At 35.1% G+C, this 18,036-nt stretch overlaps 2 protein-coding genes across 11 annotated transcripts; one reads left to right on the top strand and one right to left on the bottom strand.

Annotated features, from left to right (window-relative positions):
• The first annotated feature begins 3,810 nt into the window (after window positions 1-3,810).
• LOC111999708 (putative disease resistance protein RGA4) lies at window positions 3,811-11,169 on the top strand. 10 transcript variants are annotated; one of them, XM_065764417.1, is made up of 9 exons: window positions 3,811-7,551; window positions 7,676-7,751; window positions 7,828-7,885; window positions 8,085-8,144; window positions 9,271-9,344; window positions 9,457-9,565; window positions 10,377-10,479; window positions 10,551-10,616; window positions 10,762-11,169. In XM_065764417.1, the coding sequence occupies exon 1, from the start codon at window positions 5,410-5,412 to the stop codon at window positions 7,000-7,002; it is 1,593 nt and encodes a 530-aa protein (XP_065620489.1). In that variant the 5' UTR covers window positions 3,811-5,409; the 3' UTR covers window positions 7,003-7,551; window positions 7,676-7,751; window positions 7,828-7,885; window positions 8,085-8,144; window positions 9,271-9,344; window positions 9,457-9,565; window positions 10,377-10,479; window positions 10,551-10,616; window positions 10,762-11,169. The 10 variants fall into 10 exon arrangements, with proteins under 10 accessions (XP_065620489.1, XP_065620490.1, XP_065620493.1 ...); XM_065764418.1 differs by having other exon boundaries at window positions 9,268-9,344; XM_065764421.1 differs by having other exon boundaries at window positions 9,268-9,377.
• Window positions 11,170-12,876: 1,707 nt separating this feature from the next.
• Window positions 12,877-16,802, bottom strand: LOC111999706 (autophagy-related protein 18a). The gene is made up of 4 exons (XM_024031840.2): window positions 15,981-16,802; window positions 14,974-15,181; window positions 14,447-14,573; window positions 12,877-13,349 (listed from the first exon to the last, which is right to left on the bottom strand). Exons 1-4 carry the CDS (start codon window positions 16,758-16,760, stop codon window positions 13,259-13,261), a joined length of 1,206 nt encoding a protein of 401 aa, XP_023887608.1. The 5' UTR covers window positions 16,761-16,802; the 3' UTR covers window positions 12,877-13,258.
• Between the last annotated feature and the right edge of the window lie 1,234 nt (window positions 16,803-18,036).

The following is an 18,036-nucleotide window of genomic DNA, read 5'->3' as shown; positions in this document are numbered from 1 at the left end:
AGTTTGATTATATTTTTATCACATGAAATAGTCATTCTGTATGAATATCTATTCTTTAAAATAAGGAATAACTATTCCTAAAATTGCAATAACTATTCATTAGTATGTGTAATAATTTCTAAAATTAATATATTTCCAAATAAATAAATAAAATTGTTATATGCACATAATAATTATGAAAATAAAAAATCCTAAAAAGTAACTATCTCTCTCAAATTTAATAATATATATTATTCTTTTTTTGGAAATATAACTTTATGAATAATATATTTCCTAAAGTGTATCTTAAGTTCTATTCTAATGTTACAACTCATAACCAAACTTATGAATAAACTTAATTATTCCATTACAAACCATTTTATTCCTAGTAATAAATACTATCATTCATGTCGTAATTTCCATTCAATATACCAAATGTGCCAAGCTTAGTAACGTAAGCTTGTAACCAAGTTGAGGTATTAAAGTGGTTGAATGTATATTAAGATTGCTTAGGCAGGATGTGGTTAATATGTTGATTTGTCCAATATGGAGTCAATATTCTGTATGCCTCTTGCCCTTGGGTTAAAGGGCACCCCCACCCACAATGGATGGGTATCCCACATCTCAAATTAAATACTTCTATATTTAAAACCAAGTGAAAAGAAAATACCACACAAATTCTATCTATGTGGTGGTCCATATTTGTGATTCAAATCCCACCTCACTCTCCTTCTATCTACCTATCAAAAAAAAAATATATATATATATATATATATATATTTTTTTTTTTTTTTTTTACTGAAGGCAGACTCTTTGAGTTTATTTATTTATTATTTTTGGCAAATTACAACTTACCCACCTGTGGTTTTTCCAAAATTTAAGTTGCCTACATGTAGTTTGAAATCTCATGATAAAAGTGTTTCACTAGATCATTTTTTATCTTATTTGATCTTGTATTTTTATATTTGTTGTGTTTTTTAATGAGAGAGACATAAAAATGGAGCAAAATTATATATTTAGCCATGTTTTTAACAAATATATATTATGGAACTCTAATTGAACTAATCTCAGATGGGTAAAGTGTCAAATTTCAAACTACAAACATACAACCTAAATTTCGATCAAACAACAAACGGGTAAATTGTAATTTGTTTCCATTTTTTTTTTTTTTTGAAAAAGAAAACAAGTTAAACATAAATTTCTACATCTCTTAAACATAAGTTTTATCTACCCAATATGACATCATTTAAAAGATAAATTCTTTTCATGAATGATGAGATTGTCCATTAAAAAAAGTAGATTCTTTCTGTGAATGATGAAACTGTCCACTCAACCCTACATTTTTTTTTTTTTTTTGAGAAGAAACATATATTTCATTAACACAAGAAAACGAGTACAACAGGGGCCAAAGCCTACATAAAATCAACTAAGGCCTGATTGAATCAGGTGATCTAAAAAGGGCGAAGTAACACCCTTCCAAATATTACTGGCATGATTACATTTGGCAAACTGGGCAAGCTCATTGGCTGCCCTGTTGTAGTCCTTTTTCACGTGACGAAAGTAGTAGCTAAAGAAAGAAGACTTTGCAAGCTGGATTCCTTGAATCAGATGACTTGTTTCACTACGATGTAGATCTTAGGAGATTACCTAAATGACTCAATCCAACATCATCTTCGAATCAGGCGCCCTGCTCCATAGCAAAGAGCTCTGTCTAATCAACAGGGTAGTGCAAGGGCAGCGCTTTACTAAGGGCTGCAACCACTCTTCCCTCTTCATCACGAATGATCACACCAACTCTTAAGGTCTCGAGGCCATCTAAGGATGACGCATCATCAACATTAACTTTGAAAAAACCAGGTGAAGGTGCCACCTAGCCTCCATTTGAAGGCTGCTCTGGGGGGAATTTCACCGAGATGGCTTCTTGAAAATCCTCAACAACGCTTCTTGCCATTTCCCAGATTTGCAAAGGTGAAAGGCCCTCTCATTGCGAACTAACAAGTTCTTATTATACCAAATAAACCAAGAGATAGCAAAGAAGAACTCAAGGTGTTTAGCACGGGAGCTTAAGCAGATTTGGTGAATAAGAGTTGTGAAGTCATTCGCATTCAGTAATAATTGTATGTGATAGTCTTGCCATAGTGACCACACTGAGAAAGCAAAATCACATGAGATTAAGGCATCAGTTAGACTTTTAGGCTCCTCCCCACAAACAGGACAAACACAACCAGATTGCATACCTTTCGCTACCATGTTTGCAAACACAGGGAGGCCATTCACACAAGCTCTCCAAGAGAAAATCCTAATTTTCGTAGGAAGTTTTAACTTCCACAGTTTTTTCCAAAGCTAGGCATTTGGGTCTCTGGAAAAGCATTCCCCCTTATCCTTTTTGTCCAAGAGCTTGGTAGCAATGAAGTAGGCCCTTTTGACTGGGAACACGCCCCTTTTATTCCCAATCCAAATGAGTTTGTCCTCAGGCATACTATGACTTAAAGGAATTTTTAGGATAGTTTCTGCTTCAAAAGGTAAGAAGAGAGCTCTGACAACATTGATTTTCCACCACTTAGTCACTGGATCGATGAGTGAGGAGACCATGGGAAAATCTTCAAAGGCCCTAAGGGGGGTGATGACCTTGTATGTTGAGGGAGTTAGGAGCCATTTGTCCTCCCAGATGTGGATTAGTCGTCCATTTCCCACCCTCCAGTGTGTTCCATTCCTTATGACCTCTAGGCTATTAAAAATACTTCACCAGGTGTAGGAGGGGCTGCTACCTAAATTTGCATTTAGAATGTCACTAAAGGGGAAATGTTATGCCTTTAGAATACAAGTTGCCAGGGAGCTTGGGTTTGTGAGAATCCTCCAAGCTTGTTTTACGAGTAAGGTAAGATTAAAAGCTTGTAAGTTCCTGAAGCCTATACCGCCAAGAGATTTCGGCTTGCACATTTTCTTCCAGCTAATCCAAGCCATTTTGGGCTTTTGTTGTTTTTGCCCCCGCCAAAAGTTCCTCATCTCTCTTTCAAGGTCTTCACAAAGGCTTTTTGAAAGTTGGAAGCAGCTCATTGTGTAGGTGGGAATGGCTTGGGCCACCGTTTTGATGAGGAATTCCTTTCCTCTCTTAAAGAGAGCAATTTGTCTTTTCAACCAGCCAATTTCCTACACACCTTCTCTTTTATCTTCGCAAAAATCAACTTTTTAGACCTACCAATAATGGAGGGGAGGCCAAGGTACTTCACTCAACCCTACATGTCACAATAACATTGCACTATCCACTATGCATTTAAGGTGAGATAACCAGATGATATATTTGTTTAACAAATAGCCATGGAATTTTGTACATGTATCTTTAAATGTGTCTTTGTTTGGAGGTGTTGGGTACGGTTGTTTAAACATTAATTTTCAATATTTAAATAATATAACACATATTTTTATATTCTTTCACTCACATGTATTTCTACAAAACTTAAACAACGTTGTTAAAAATCTCCTATCAAAACGGGCTCTAAGTGAGTGTTTAGATATTGCTGAATCCCTCAACATTTTGCGTCTAGCATTTATGCTTCGTGGGGCCCACGACTACAATAGCTAAAATATCATGCCCAAGACTAAAAAATGTATCTGTTAGTGGGTTTCATATACTGTACACAAAACTCACAAATTTCTTTTTTTTAGTAAAATTTTCATTAAAAATGAGTCCTATAATACTATTTATATATTTAAAAATTATTTTACAGTTTCAATTTTCAATTTTCGGTAACAGGCAGCAAAAGTCTTCACGCAGAATCTTGAGTCTTCCTTGACTCGTGATTGAGTGGCTTTTTAGTCACACCGAATCATGATTGAGCTGTAGAAGCACTTACGAAAAACCTAATCTTTCTTTCGTTGACCTTCATTTCATTTAGTGAAAATTGGTAAAGCTGAACCTTCCTTTGGTCAGTGTGGTGCAAATTCAAACTTATTCCGTCTCTCACATTTCGCATTTCAGCTAGCTTTCTTGTGATCTATCTTTCAGCGTTTTCTTTCACCCACCAAGAAGAAATGGCTGAAGCAATCCCGTTTGGTCTAGCACGAAAGATCATTGAAAAATTGAGCTCCACAACTTTCGAAGAGGTCGGATCTATCTGGGGTGTCAAAGATGAGCTCGAAAAATTGAAGAACACAGTTTCCACTATTCAAGCTGTACTTCAAGACGCAGAGGAGCAGCAAGACAAGAATCATCAAGTCAGGGACTGGCTCAAGAAGCTCAGAGATGCAGTATATGACGCTGATGATTTGTTGAGTGATTTCTCTACTGAAGACTTACGACGAAGGGTGATGGGTGGTGAGGAAATTGCTTACAAGGTACGCACTTTCTTTTCGAGTTCAAACCAAATTGCTTTTCATTTTAAAATGGCTCACAAAATAAAGGCCATAAGGGAGAGACTTGATGCAACAGCAAATGATAGGAACAAATTCCAATTGATAGAGCATCCTTTACAAACAAAGGTGAGGGAGAGGGACCAAACTCACTCATTCATACGAGAAGAAGAAGTTGTTGGGAGAGAAGAGGATAAAAAAATGATCATAGATTTATTATTGAACATAGATGTGGAAGAGAATGTCTCGTTCATATCCATAGTGGGAATAGGAGGGTTGGGAAAGACCACACTTGCTCAATATGTATACAATGATGAGAAAGTGAGGAGTTATTTTGAGTTGAAGATGTGGATATGTGTCTCTGATGTCTTTGATGTGAAAACAATTGCTGAAAAGATAATTGGATCTGCAACTGGTACGAAACCTGAAATCCTTGATATGGATCATTTGCAAAATAAACTTCGCAAAGAACTCAGCCAAAAGAAGTACTTACTTGTGTTGGATGATGTATGGAACAGCAATGAGGAATTGTGGTGTAACTTAAAAAGACTTTTGATGGGTGGCGCAAAGGGAAGTAAAGTGGTGATAACTACACGGACCAAATTGGTTGCAGAAATTACCAGCACAGTCTCACCCTATTTTCTAGAAGGCCTATCAATTAACCAATCTTGGTCTTTATTTAAGCAAATGGCATTTCAAAAAGGGCAAGATACCATTGATCCTAACATTGAAGCGATTGGAATGGACATTGTACAAAAATGTCAAGGAGAGCCTCTTGCTATAAAGGTGATAGGAAGAGTATTATAATTCAAAAAAACAAAGGATGAATGGTCTTATATCAAGGATAATGAAATTACAAATGTAACTCAAGGAGAAAATGGTAATGAAATTTTACCAATTCTGAAATTGAGTTATGATCATCTCCCATCACATTTAAAGTGTTGCTTTGCTTATTGTTCATTATTTCCTAAAGATTATGAGATTTCAAAGTTAACATTAATACAACTATGGATAGCACAAGGGTTTATCCAATTATCAGATGAAAAGATACAATTAGAGGAAGTTGCTAATGAGTATTGCATGGATCTACTTTGGCGGTCCCTCTTCCAAGAAGTCAGAGAAGATTGCTTGGGGAATATAACTCTGAAAATGCATGATTTAATCCATGATCTTGCACAATCAGTCTCGAGGATCAATTGCACACTTGTTAATTCCAATGCAACAAATATTAATGAAGAAGTTTGTCATTTGTCATTTCCATTTTACAATGCTTCATTCTTTGAGAAGAATTTAAGCCCATTAGTTAAAGCAAAGAAGATACATACATTTATTTTGATGTCCAATCACCAGTTCTATAATAAGAAAGGAGAAGAAGAATCTACACTCAAAAAACTTATTACTAGCTTTAGATGCTTGCGTGTGTTAGACCTACATGGCTTAAGAATTATGACAACACCGAATTGTATAGACAAGTTGACATATCTAAAGTACCTTGATCTTTCCAAGAATGACATTGAAGTTCTCCCTAATTCTATTATTAGGCTGTTGAATTTGCAAACATTAAAACTCTCTGGATGTCGGAAGCTTAAAGAATTGCCAAGAGACATTCAAAAGTTGGTCAACCTCAAGCACCTTAATATATATTGGTGTGATAGTTTGACTCATATGCCATGTGGATTAGGGCAATTGACTTCTCTTCAGATGTTACCGCTCTTTGTTGTGAGCAAGGACCCTGCAGCTTTCTCCTCCAAGCATTATGGAGGACTAGTCGAATTGAACAAGCTAAACAATGTGAGAGGAGAACTATGTGTTAAAAATTTGGAAGGGGTGAATGCAGTAGAAGCCAAAGCTGCAAATCTGAAAGACAAGCAGAATCTTAGAAATTTGAAATTAAGTTGGAATTGGGAGGGTAATGATGGCGTAGAAGTTTGCGATGAGGAAAACTTGTTAGAAGGTCTCCAGCCACACCATGCTTTAAAATGTTTGCATGTGGAAGGGTATATGGGTGTGAGATTTTCAAGTTGGCTTCCTTCCTTAACAAGTCTTGTTAATTTAAAAATATGGAAATCTAAGGTCCAACATCTACCACCATTGTATCAACTCCCCTCTCTTCGATATCTTGATCTTCGAAGTATGATGGATCTAGAATGCATATCTGACAGGGAAATCACTAATGAGGTTTCTGATTTATTGGCATCATCATCAACAACATTTTTTCCATCCTTAGAGTCACTACAACTTTTAGATTGCCCTAATCTAAAAGGATGGTGGAGGACGGATATTGTCAAGGTCAATTTTGATAATGATCACAACAAAGTGGCAATAACAACATCAACATCAAGTCATCAAAATCTGCCATCCTTTCCTAGTCTTTCTTATTTGCATATCTCGAATTGCAGTAACTTGACTTGCATGCCGCTATTTCCTTCTCTTGAAGATAAGCTAGTACTGGGTAATGCAAGCTTGAAGCCATTGCAACAAACAATGACAACGACGATGAATATGACAGGAGCCTTTTTGCTTCCTTCCTCCCCTCCTCTCTCCAAATTAAAGTATTTTTCTTTGATTCGGATGCAGGACATAGAGTCTCTGCCAGAGGAATGGCTGCAAAACTTGACTTCTCTTGAATATCTAAAGATTTGGGCATGTCCTAGACTAAAATCTCTGTCCTGATTTACACATCTCACTTCCCTTAAGAGGCTAGAGATTTGGGAATGCGAGGAGGTTGATCTGTTTGGTAATGAGAGTGATAATGGCACACAATGTGTTACCACTTTGCAAGTGATTAAGATTTCAAATGTTCCCCACTTGATTACATTACCGGAGTGGATTGGCAATTTCACATCACTTCAAAGGCTTAAAATTAACGAATGCCCCAATTTGACATCACTTCCGGAAGGGATCAATAAACTCACATCTCTTCAAAATATTGAAATTTTTAGATGTCCCAATTTGAAATCACTTCCTGAAGGGATCAGCGACCTCACATCACTTCAAAGGCTTGAAATTAATGAATGTCCTAATTTGATGTCACTTCCCGAAGGAATGCACTGCCTCACCTCTTTACAAAGCCTGAGAATCCATAATTGTCCCCACTTGAAGGAAAGATGCCAGGAGAGAATTGGTGAGGATTGGCCTAAGATTGCTCACATCCCATTTTTTCGATATTATGGTTAAGGATTAAATTCTTGTTCAGCAACCAACGTGCTTCCACTTCTTTGGGTAAGTACTTCAACATCCACTTTCTAGGCACTCAGAGAGAAATTTTTTCCCCTTTTAATATCTTTAGAGTCAATTATAGCTATATTGGGAGGAGTAAATTTGTTAAGTTTTTTCATTGTGATAGGCTCTTGCAGAGACATCGATGGTAGCTAGTTAGCTTTTTTGCAAGAACAATTCAAACTTTGCCGAACTTTAAGATGGTCAGATATTTCTCAAATTTTATCTTTACATATGCTAATACTCTTGAGCCGATATTAATAGTGGTGGATCTAGCAGGTTGTGAAAAAGAACTCCATCAATTCAATGAAGGATTCGCAGGCCCTATGCCAACATGGTAATGCTAACAAAATTCATATTTCCTGTTTGCTAGAAATGATTACCTTATTTTAAAAAATTTGACTTCCTAAAATAATATGATGAAAAGAGTGGCAACTGATTGTCTACCTGTCACCTGTGAATGTTGTGTATTAGTTCTATTCAATACCAAATATTGGATTTTAAAAAATTTAATGCAGCTCACATTTCTGCACCAGCTGGAAGGAATGGAGAGCTGGGAACAACATGCAAGGCATGCTCATTAGCTGTTTGAGAAGGTTTGGACCAAACCGATTATGATAGAGGAACTTGCCTTATATAGTTATATGTTCATTCCTTTCAAATGGTAAATTTTGATGCAGTTGCTTAGGCTGTTAGGGGCACACATCCAAAATTAACTGATTATTTGCTAGAGATTTACTTTACATCTTATAAAGTATGGTAGAATTAGCACAAGGTTACATCATCTGCAGTGTTATGTTCTGCAATCCTAAATGTTACTTTATGTTATGTTTGATCCTTTATTACTACAAATTCTGGAAAGAAAAGGTTCAAACCTCTGATATCATCACCTCGTTCTTTTCCTATATATTCTGATTGCATTGATTTCAAGCTGTGAGGTGTATTTATAAGATTGCAGGAAATTATTTATCAGATGATAAGATTAGTATGACAATTACAGGATTCAAGCATATTTTAAAAAATATTCTCATCACATTCACTTATAGTTGCAATTTACATTCTAAAAGTCTCTCTCAATATATTTTAGAGTCATGGAATTTCATATTTAACGCCAGTTTATCGAGGTTAATCTGGCCAGCCAATTTTTCTTATAAGCTTGAAGCTTCTAAGGTAATTCAAAATAGGAAAGTAGATATTACTTAATTAGCACACCTAACCAACTTATTGTAAGATTGGACAGGACCACCTAAAATATGTATATGTCTTCCCAACCTATTAATTTTCTGAGCAACACAAACCCCCTTCCATTACTTTTTTTTTTTTTTTAATAAAAAAATAAAACACAAAAGTTATAATTAAATTTTTTTTTTTTTTAAAATCTCGAGAACTTATAGCAGGATAGAGTAAAAATGAGTAGAAACCATTTGGAATTTGTAACTAAAGTATATTATTAAACCTAGAGCCATGCATAGAAATAATTTTATATAATATCCTTGATGTGAACATTGGAGATATTGCGATTTGTGAATATGTGAAATTTTGCAGTTGTGAAAGGCTTTTGCAAAGACATTACTGTAGCTTAGTTAGCTGATCAGTGAGAACAATTCACAGTATTAAGACCAAGCATTACTGGATTCATCTCTATTCAGAATTTTAAGTCTTATCCTCTCTTATTTTATTACTCTTGATCAATTATAAATATTGGTGGATCTAATCTAGCAGGGTGTGATAAAGAACCCCACCAATTCAATGAAGGATTTATGGCCTCATGGGCCCTCCTAGATTATGCCAACGTGGTAATGCTGTCAAAATTCATACTTCCATTTAATGTAATTGTCTGCCTTATTTAAAATTAACTTTCTAAAAATATTAAGGATAAGAGTGGCAGCTGATTATCTACTTGTGTAGGTTGCATATTATTTCTATCCAATATAGAAAATTGGATTTTGAAGAATTTTGAGGCTGCCATAAGTGTGCATCAGCTGGAAGGAATGGAGAGCAAAAAATAACATGCAAGGTGTGCCAATGACCTACATACATGAGAAGGATGGAAACCAACTGATATGATAGGAGCTTGCTTGTCACTTTCAAATGGCAAATTTCAATTCAATTGCTTAGAAATGCATCCACTATTAACTGATAATGGTTCTATGATTAAGCATTCCTCATGGCATCTCACGATTACTTGGTTGCTGTATTGGTATTTAGAAATTATTGTGCTCAGATTTTGGGTTAATTTCTAATTGAGGTACCTTTTAAGTTTTTCCTGGCTTCAAGGGATACAAACAAAAATGAAGAATCTTTCAAGATGTTGATGTGTTCTACAATTTTAGATAATGTTGTTGGCAAAGAATTTGAAAAGCTTAACCTGAAGAAAAAGATGATGGGAATTATTTATGAGATTGCAGGAAATTACATATCAGATGATGGGAACCTTAATGAGGATTATAAGATTCTCATCGCATTCATTTAAAGTGCATTTTCCATTCTAAATCTCTCTTGTAATATATTTTAGGTAAGGGAATTTGATTGGTTGGTCTAACCAACATATTGTCAGATTGGACAGGACCACCTAAAATATACTTCTGTCTTCCCGACCTATTAATTTTCTGAGCAACACAGTCACCTCCCATTCCATTAAAAAAATTCTCTTGAGAACTTCTAGCTGAATAGAGTAAACTTGAGTAGAAATCATCCGAAATTTCTTACTAATTTATATGCTAAACTCTGGAGGCATGAATAGAGTTATTACTATTTATATAACATCCTTGATGTGCATATTGGATATATGGAAGGAGTAAACATGTGACTTTTGCCATTGTTAACAGGCTCTTGCAAAGGCATTAACTGTAGCTCAATTAGCTTATTGGTGGGAACAATTCACACTATTAAGGCCTAGCATAAGAGGGTCACTCTATGCAAACTTAAATGGTAAGATGTTTTTCTAATCTTATTGTCTATTATTTTAATACTCTTGAGCTTATAAATTTTGGTGGATATAGTAGGGTGTGATAAAGAACTCCACTGATTCAATGAAGGATTCACGGGACCTAGATTATGCCAACATGGTACGCTACATTGTCAAAAGTCAAATCTCTGTTTTTTGTAACTGATTGCGTTAATTAAAAAAAAAAGTTACTTCAACTGATTGTCTACTTGTGTATAAAAAAAGTTACTTCAACTGATTGTCTACTTGTGTATGTTGCATATTAGTTTTATCCAATGCAGGAATTGGATTTTGAAGAATTTTTTGAGGCTGCCATGAGTGTGCATCAGCTGGAAGGAAGGAAGAGCGGGGAACAACATGCAAGGCACGCCTGTGAGCTGTTTGAGAAGGATGGGAACAAACCAATTATGACAGGAGGAACTTGCTCGTCACTTCCGAAGGCCAAATTTCGATTCAATTGCTTAGGAATGCATCCATTATTAACTGATAATGGTTCTTTGATTATGTTTTCCTAATGGCAAGTTGGCAACTCATAGTAACTTGGTTGCTATATTGGTATTTGGAAATTCTTTTGCTTGGATTTTGGGTTAGTTTCTAATTGAGATACTTGACTGCTTTTAGTTTTTTTCCTGGCTTAAAGAGATATGAACAAAAATGAAGAATCTTTAGAGATATCGATATGTACTACAATTTTAGATGATGATGTTGGCAAAGAATTTGAAAAGCTTAACCTAAAGAAGAAGAAATGTCTAACCGATAGTGTAAAAACACTGCTTATTATACATGAATTGTGATAATCATGTTGCTCCCACTTAAGTTAAGATACCAAGATTGCAAAGTTATTTTTTTGAGTATCACCAGGATTGTAAAGTTGGGTTATTACACTGGTTTTTTTTTTCTTTCTTAAATCCCGTGCATTGCGTCTACGGCTAGTTAAGCCACCCAAACCCACCACAAAAATAGTATTTTAATTGAGAAAGTTCTTTTTTTTGGCTGAATAATTAAGGAAGGAATTGTTGAAGTACATATCTCTCTTCTCGTATTATTGTTGTATTAATAACTTAATATAGCCTAGAATCTATCGTACGTGTGTGTGTATATATATATATATAGCTTTAGCATATTTTCCGATTCCTTAATCTTTTTTTTTTCTTTTTTAAATTTAACGTCTGAAGAATGAAGATAAATCTTTAATTAAGAACGTGTTTAAACCTTACATATATATATATATATATATATATTTTTTTTTTTATATTATTGTTATCACTTCCTAGCAAGTATAAATTATCGTCCCTCTGACTTACATGCCTCAAATTCGTCCTCTTTTTTGTGGTCAAAATGCGTATATACGCTGTGGTCACCATCACAGGCAATTTTCCTTCAAAGCCANTTTTTTTATATATTGTTATCACTTCCTAGCAAGTATAAATTATCGTCCCTCTGACTTACATGCCTCAAATTCGTCCTCTTTTTTGTGGTCAAAATGCGTATATACGCTGTGGTCACCATCACAGGCAATTTTCCTTCAAAGCCACAAACTCCGTTTAGAAAAATTTTTGGTGCACATGGATGTTTCCTCCAAGTTATAGGTTGGAGAAGCAAGCCTCAAGGGATTTGTATTTTTCATGTAAGTTTAGGAGTAGGGCAGCAATTAAGAATGTTGATGGTGTAACGGCACTGCCACATATCATCCTTCTGCACCATATTTGGAATATCTTGAACCAATTATATGCTATGGTTTTGCTTTTTGGTAACTTCTATTTGGTTGTTGCCTTTACGATTTGAGGTTAAATTGCATATTTGGTCTTCAATCTCTTTGACCTTTGGTTAAAATCGTTCTTTATATTAAAGGGTGCACTTTAGTCCCTAATCCCTATACTTTCCTATTGTTTCAAAAAGGTCATTTTAGTTTCTACCTTCATAGTGTTTCAAAAGGTCTTTCTCATCATCTAATAAATGAAAATTGCCAATCTAACAAACAAAATTCATGCCTATTCATCAAACTAGGCACGGAGTTTCTATATGCATAGAGTACAGAAACAATCCCAAATTCCCAGTTCAAACTAGGCAGAGATTTTTTTTTTTTTTTTCCCAGCAATTGAAAACATCACAAGTCACAACCACACAAAGGTTTCACCCTTTTTTTTTTTTCCCTTTTCTACTTGATTATCTCGTTCAAATCTAAAAGAGTGCAGAATGAAGCTAAATAAATATCCAGCCTCCCATCTGTTAAGTTGTATCAAGTAAAGAAACACAACGCCAAGAGCACAGTAGCTTGATGCCATTGCCTAGTCTCCTTTATAGGGAGCAACAAGACTAGGGTTCAAATCCCCCTCCCTATTTATTGTACAAGTTGTAACAATCCAATTATTCAAAACAAGTACAAAAACATCACTGGTTAGTTATATTCTATATTCCATTGCAGAGAGTTTATTGTCGCTTCCATCAATCCAAAAAAATATACAGTTGAACATATATTTACAAAGTTTTCACTATTCACGTTTCCATCAATGCACATAAATTCCCAGTTAAAAGACCTAAACTTTCTTCATTTTCTCGTGTATTTACAACATTTTCACTATTCAGTGCTCTACCCTAAACATATATATGAAAAATTAGTAACAGCAATGAGCACCAATTCCCTAGGTTTCTTTGTTCCTTTATACATGAAGTACTGTTTTTTTTTTTAATAAGTTTTTTCTTGCCTATAAAAAACAACCAGCAATGACCACCCAAAATAGAAAACTATATGTCCACCTTGATTTATGAACTCTCTTCCGGCTTCAGAAAATTGTAATATTCAAGTTGAGTCATCTCTCCACCATGTACTGGGTCAAATTTGCATCGGTAGAAACTGCATTCACAAACCAATTAACAATTTCACTATAAGTTGAATTTCGAAACTAAAAACCATCAGAATTGGATTACTGGCAAACAATGATCAAGTAAATGAAAGATGACCATATAATGAATCAGCACAGAATTCACCCACTTGATAAAAAAAAAATAAAAGAATAATTTCTCTTTATGAAAGGACAACTAAAAGAAAAATTGTTTCATGATCTGATCCATGGCTAGATTTCCATATCGAAGTAACCAGATCACTACCACGGTAACAAACTATATCATGATCCCACTTTATTGCAATCCAAAACTTAGTAACAAGAATTACTAAGCTGACTGGATCATAGAAATGAAATCCAATGCATGAAGAATAGAGAATTTCTTAAAGAAGATATATCTTCTCTCCTCCCTAAACACATAGGAGAGACCCAGGTTCTAGAAGATCTACAACTAGAGTAAACAATGGTGTAGGTACTATCCTCCCTATAATACTAAAGGGGTCAAACTTAGGTACAATATATTAGGTTCTCCAATTAAATTCAAGCACATAGCTACATTGAATTTAATTGTCCTTGGAAAAGATAACATTGTTTATGCTTCATTGGCAATCATGTGTTTGAATTTAACTTTAAAGATACCATTTAAGCCACTCCTGTTCCTTGAAGCAAAATGGAGGATAAAATGTGAAGGGGTCCAGCAGATTGCAAAAGATGCTGGATCATAGCCCTTGCAAGAGGCTACTCTTTATGAACAAAATCTAGAATTTAGAACACAACTTGTAATAAATCCTTTCAGTATATGTTAACAACACAATACTTTACTTTTTAAAATGATTATAAGAAGAGTATTCTAGTAAGAACTAGAGAAGAAATGAAGACAGCTAAGAGGGGCTATAAATCTTCAAGTTGATTGCAGTTTTAAAATTAAACAAACTCTAGAAAGAACTAGCAACACCTTTTCATATGGAAAATAAAGGAGGTAAAGATTAGAGGACATGTGTTGAAGGCTAATTGAACTGTCACTGTCCAACTCATATATTGAAGGTTGGGTGATAATCCAGAGAGGGAGAGAGGTGATATGACTTATATTACAATATGATTAGCTTACCTTCCATCCATGCCAAGAATCATAACTGTGTTCTTTTGGTGGCCAAAGGCAACAATGTACCGTAACCCTTCCTGCAAGCGAAACTGAGCCATTGACCACTCTGAGCTGAAATATCTTGGCAGCACACCTGCAAAAAAAGGCCATTATCCAGTGTTGGCACTCCAAAATATGAACATCAAATTTGGAAGAGAGAGAAATCAAAATTGGTTACTTCATTCCAGTGGGCTTCAAAAGGCCATCTGACAAACATGGCCTGCTAGTTGACATGAAGTTACCAGTAATAGTATAACTATTTACTAAAACCTAGGCATGCACTTCCAAGCAGTAAGTTGACAAGATTCAAAATCAATATATCATCAGGTTCACTCATGTCAACTAAATAGCATTGAAAGCCACACCTTTACACAGAAAAGATCAGAATAATCATCTGTGGGCATCCAAATTTTTTAGCCCTTAAATAATTCTAACTGACAGCACTCAATCACTAATTGGAAAGTACTTATTAGTGTACAGCACATAGCAATTACCTTTGAAGAAGGACAAAGATGAAATGGCTGATAGTTTAGAAACACTGGGTTCAGATGCACCACGTGATCGATCAGTACCCAATGCTCCTGAATCAATCTTAAGACCGAATACATGAACAGTTCCCTTGTCACTTGAGACAGCTAACCACTGGGCAGTCGATGAAAAGGCAATGCTCTGTATCTCAGCTTGTTCTGCACCTCTCCTCACCTACATAAATTCAATGTACAAACAATGAATACACACAAGTTTTACTTCTTACAAAGAAAGTAGGATCAAAATTTTCAATGCATGTTGGTTTACTAAAATCAGTTCTTGAGCAATCTTAACCCGATAATTGTCAAGGATATTAATAAGTGGAATTGATCAGGATCAAATAAAGATAAAGCATGGCCCCAACTGATCAAAAAACCCTATAATACATTCACTACGTTTCAAATCACTTCTCAACTCATCTGATTGGAATGTTAAATTTCCACATCATTATGCAATTCAAAAACACAATTCACAAAATACTAGAATATAACCTCCTCCAACATATTACACGACTTTTCACATTACCATTCAAATAAATAATACGAATCAAATCACCACCCACATACATGTTAAGGGCAAACTACATTGTTGGTACTTAAGTTTAACTCATGAGCTATTTCTGTCCTTTAAATTTAAAACGATCATTTCTAATCCTAAAAAAAACTTTAAAAAAAGTGCTGGCTTTTAGTTTCTATGAAGTGATTTTTAGTTTGGTAGTGTCATCTTAGGAGCTAAATGCTACGTCTAGTTTGGTCCTAAATCTTAACTCGTGACTTGAAGTTTAAACTAAAAGCGAATGACACTAACATGAAACGCCAACAAGTGTTAGTTGAACTGAATTTCTATGAATTGATAACGTGTTAGTTTTTAGTTTTAATCATGTCATATTAGGCGCTAAACGCTAATCAGTGTCAGTTGAACTAAAAGGCTCTTCGCATAACTGACACTATATTTAAGCCTTAAATTAAATTACCTCTTGTATCAATGAGCCATCAAAAGCATTGAAAACCCTAACCAAGGTCCCTCTACTACTAGCCGTAGCCAAAAACCTTCCATCTTGCGTGAGACCCAAGCAAGCCAGCTTCGAATCATGCGCGTGAATAAACCTAGTCCGTTTCGACACATAATGATCGACCCGAACCTGACCCGTTTGCAACCCGGGGCAAACCAGCACCATATTCGGACCCACGCCTTGCGAGACCTCGCAGAGTCCACTAGGGTTCGGAGCTGTCTCTATCTGGTGCAGTAACTTGAAGCACACGTAGTCGTAGACGAAGACCTTGTGCGCCAAAACGACGACGATTCGGTCCCGTCGGAGCCGGACGGACTTGACGTCTGACCGGAACGAGAGCTCGCCGAAGCACCGGGAAGAGTGGTCGTCCCACATCAGCACCTTCGTGGGCGGCGCGTGAGGTCCACGGGGGACGATCGCGAGTATTTGGGAGCGGAAGAGCATCTCGACGAACCCGATGCCGCCGCGTGTGTCGTCGATGTCTCTCCGGAACATCTCTCGGACCGGGTCGCAGTTGTAGACCCGGAAGCCTTGGGTGGTGCCCACCGTGAAGCAGGTGTGGTCTTGGTTGAAGGACACGTGGTGGAGAGCCGTGTCCCGGGTCATACCCGAACCCGGAGTCGGATACGTTTCCGTTGCGGTGTTATCGGATTGGGGTTGGGATAGTGAGTCGGGGTCGGAGTCGGAGTCGGGTTGGAGTGTGAGATTAGAGAAAGAAGAAGGGAAGGAAAGAGTGGTCATCGGTGAAGGTAGGTTAGAAGGAATGCTTATACTTTATTAATTTATAGAGTTTTTGTCCTTTACTTCTTTTCAACCTCGTCTTGACTCTTGTTTTCTACTCTACTACTCCTTCTTTCTTTCTATCTTAAAATTTTAAAAAGAAAACTATGATAAATGATTAAAATAATTAATAAGTTTTAATTTTAAAATTTGTTAGTAATTTCTATTCAAAAAAAATTCTTAGTAATTTATTAAAACTTTTAATAATGGAATTTTTAATTGGAATAATATTTTAATCTTTACGAAACATTTTTTGAGATGGAATTTTTATGAAACCTAGAATGGTGGAATAGAATTTTTTTTGAAACTTGGGTGACCGTAGAAATAAGTTTTCTGGTTAGTTGTTATTGGTTCAAATTTGAACTTAACACTAAAATTACTTTTTTGCTCCAATTATAACAACTATTAACAACCTGCCACTAAAATTTGTTGTAAAAATATTGTGAAAATGTTGTGGATATATCATTTCTCTTTAATAAAATGCTGCAACTACAATTTCAAAACCCAAGTTTTAGTATATGATATATAATATAATTTGGCTTAAAAATAAATTGAACAAAAGTATGGTTATACTTAGAATTTTTAAAAAAAAAATTGAAAAAGTTGTACATACAAAGTAGTAAAAAATTATCGAAAATCATTTCAATTCGACTAAAGTAATGAAATATTTCAATATTAGTTAATACTAGTATACCATTTTGAGATTATTATTATTTTGTGTGTGTTGGTATGTATATATGCACACATTTTTTTATATGTTTATAAAAATAGAATTTCAAGTCCACATATTTATAAGCCCAATTTTATTTTATTTTTTTTCTTATGAGAATAAACCCAAATATGAGCCTAAGTACATTAACACAATGTATTAGCTCAAATAATATGTTTTATAATAATTTTAAATTATTTTTTATCATAACCACCAAAACATCATAAAAATCCTTCATGAAGTTGGTTCAAGCCATTATAAACTAGTATTTTATATGGTATGTTTTAGAAGGGTATAGATACTAGTTTAGTAGTTTATAGAGTACATATCAACTGATACTGTACGATATAAAGCACTTTGGTAGACAAGCCAATTAAACTGAATAAGTAGGATAAAACTAGAGCAAAACTTAGGTACAGTATTTAGGTGATGTTCCTTAAATTCTTCTTTTAAAATTCTGTCATATGGCTTTTTTCTCATGAATAGAAGTGTATTTTTAAGTTAAGTAGGCACATGACAAAATCTTAA

Source organism: Quercus suber, unplaced genomic scaffold (genome assembly GCF_002906115.3).
Source record: "Quercus suber isolate HL8 unplaced genomic scaffold, Cork oak 2.0 scaffold_558, whole genome shotgun sequence".
Lineage (NCBI taxonomy): Eukaryota > Viridiplantae > Streptophyta > Magnoliopsida > Fagales > Fagaceae > Quercus > Quercus suber.
Note: the sequence above shows the minus strand (reverse complement) of the source record. Positions and strands in the feature narration are given on the sequence as shown.

Coding starts and splice junctions, on each gene's coding strand:
- LOC111999708 (XM_065764422.1), top strand. CDS start 5,410: ATGGATCTACTTTGGCGGTCCCTCTTCCAAGAAGTCAGAGAAGATTGC.
- LOC111999706 (XM_024031840.2), bottom strand. CDS start 16,760: ATGACCACTCTTTCCTTCCCTTCTTCTTTCTCTAATCTCACACTCCAA. Junction 14,574..14,973: donor ATCTTTGTCCTTCTTCAAAG/GTAATTGCTATG, acceptor CTTTTTTTGCAG/GTGTGCTGCCAAGATATTTC. Junction 13,350..14,446: donor ATTCTTGGCATGGATGGAAG/GTAAGCTAATCA, acceptor TTGTGAATGCAG/TTTCTACCGATGCAAATTTG.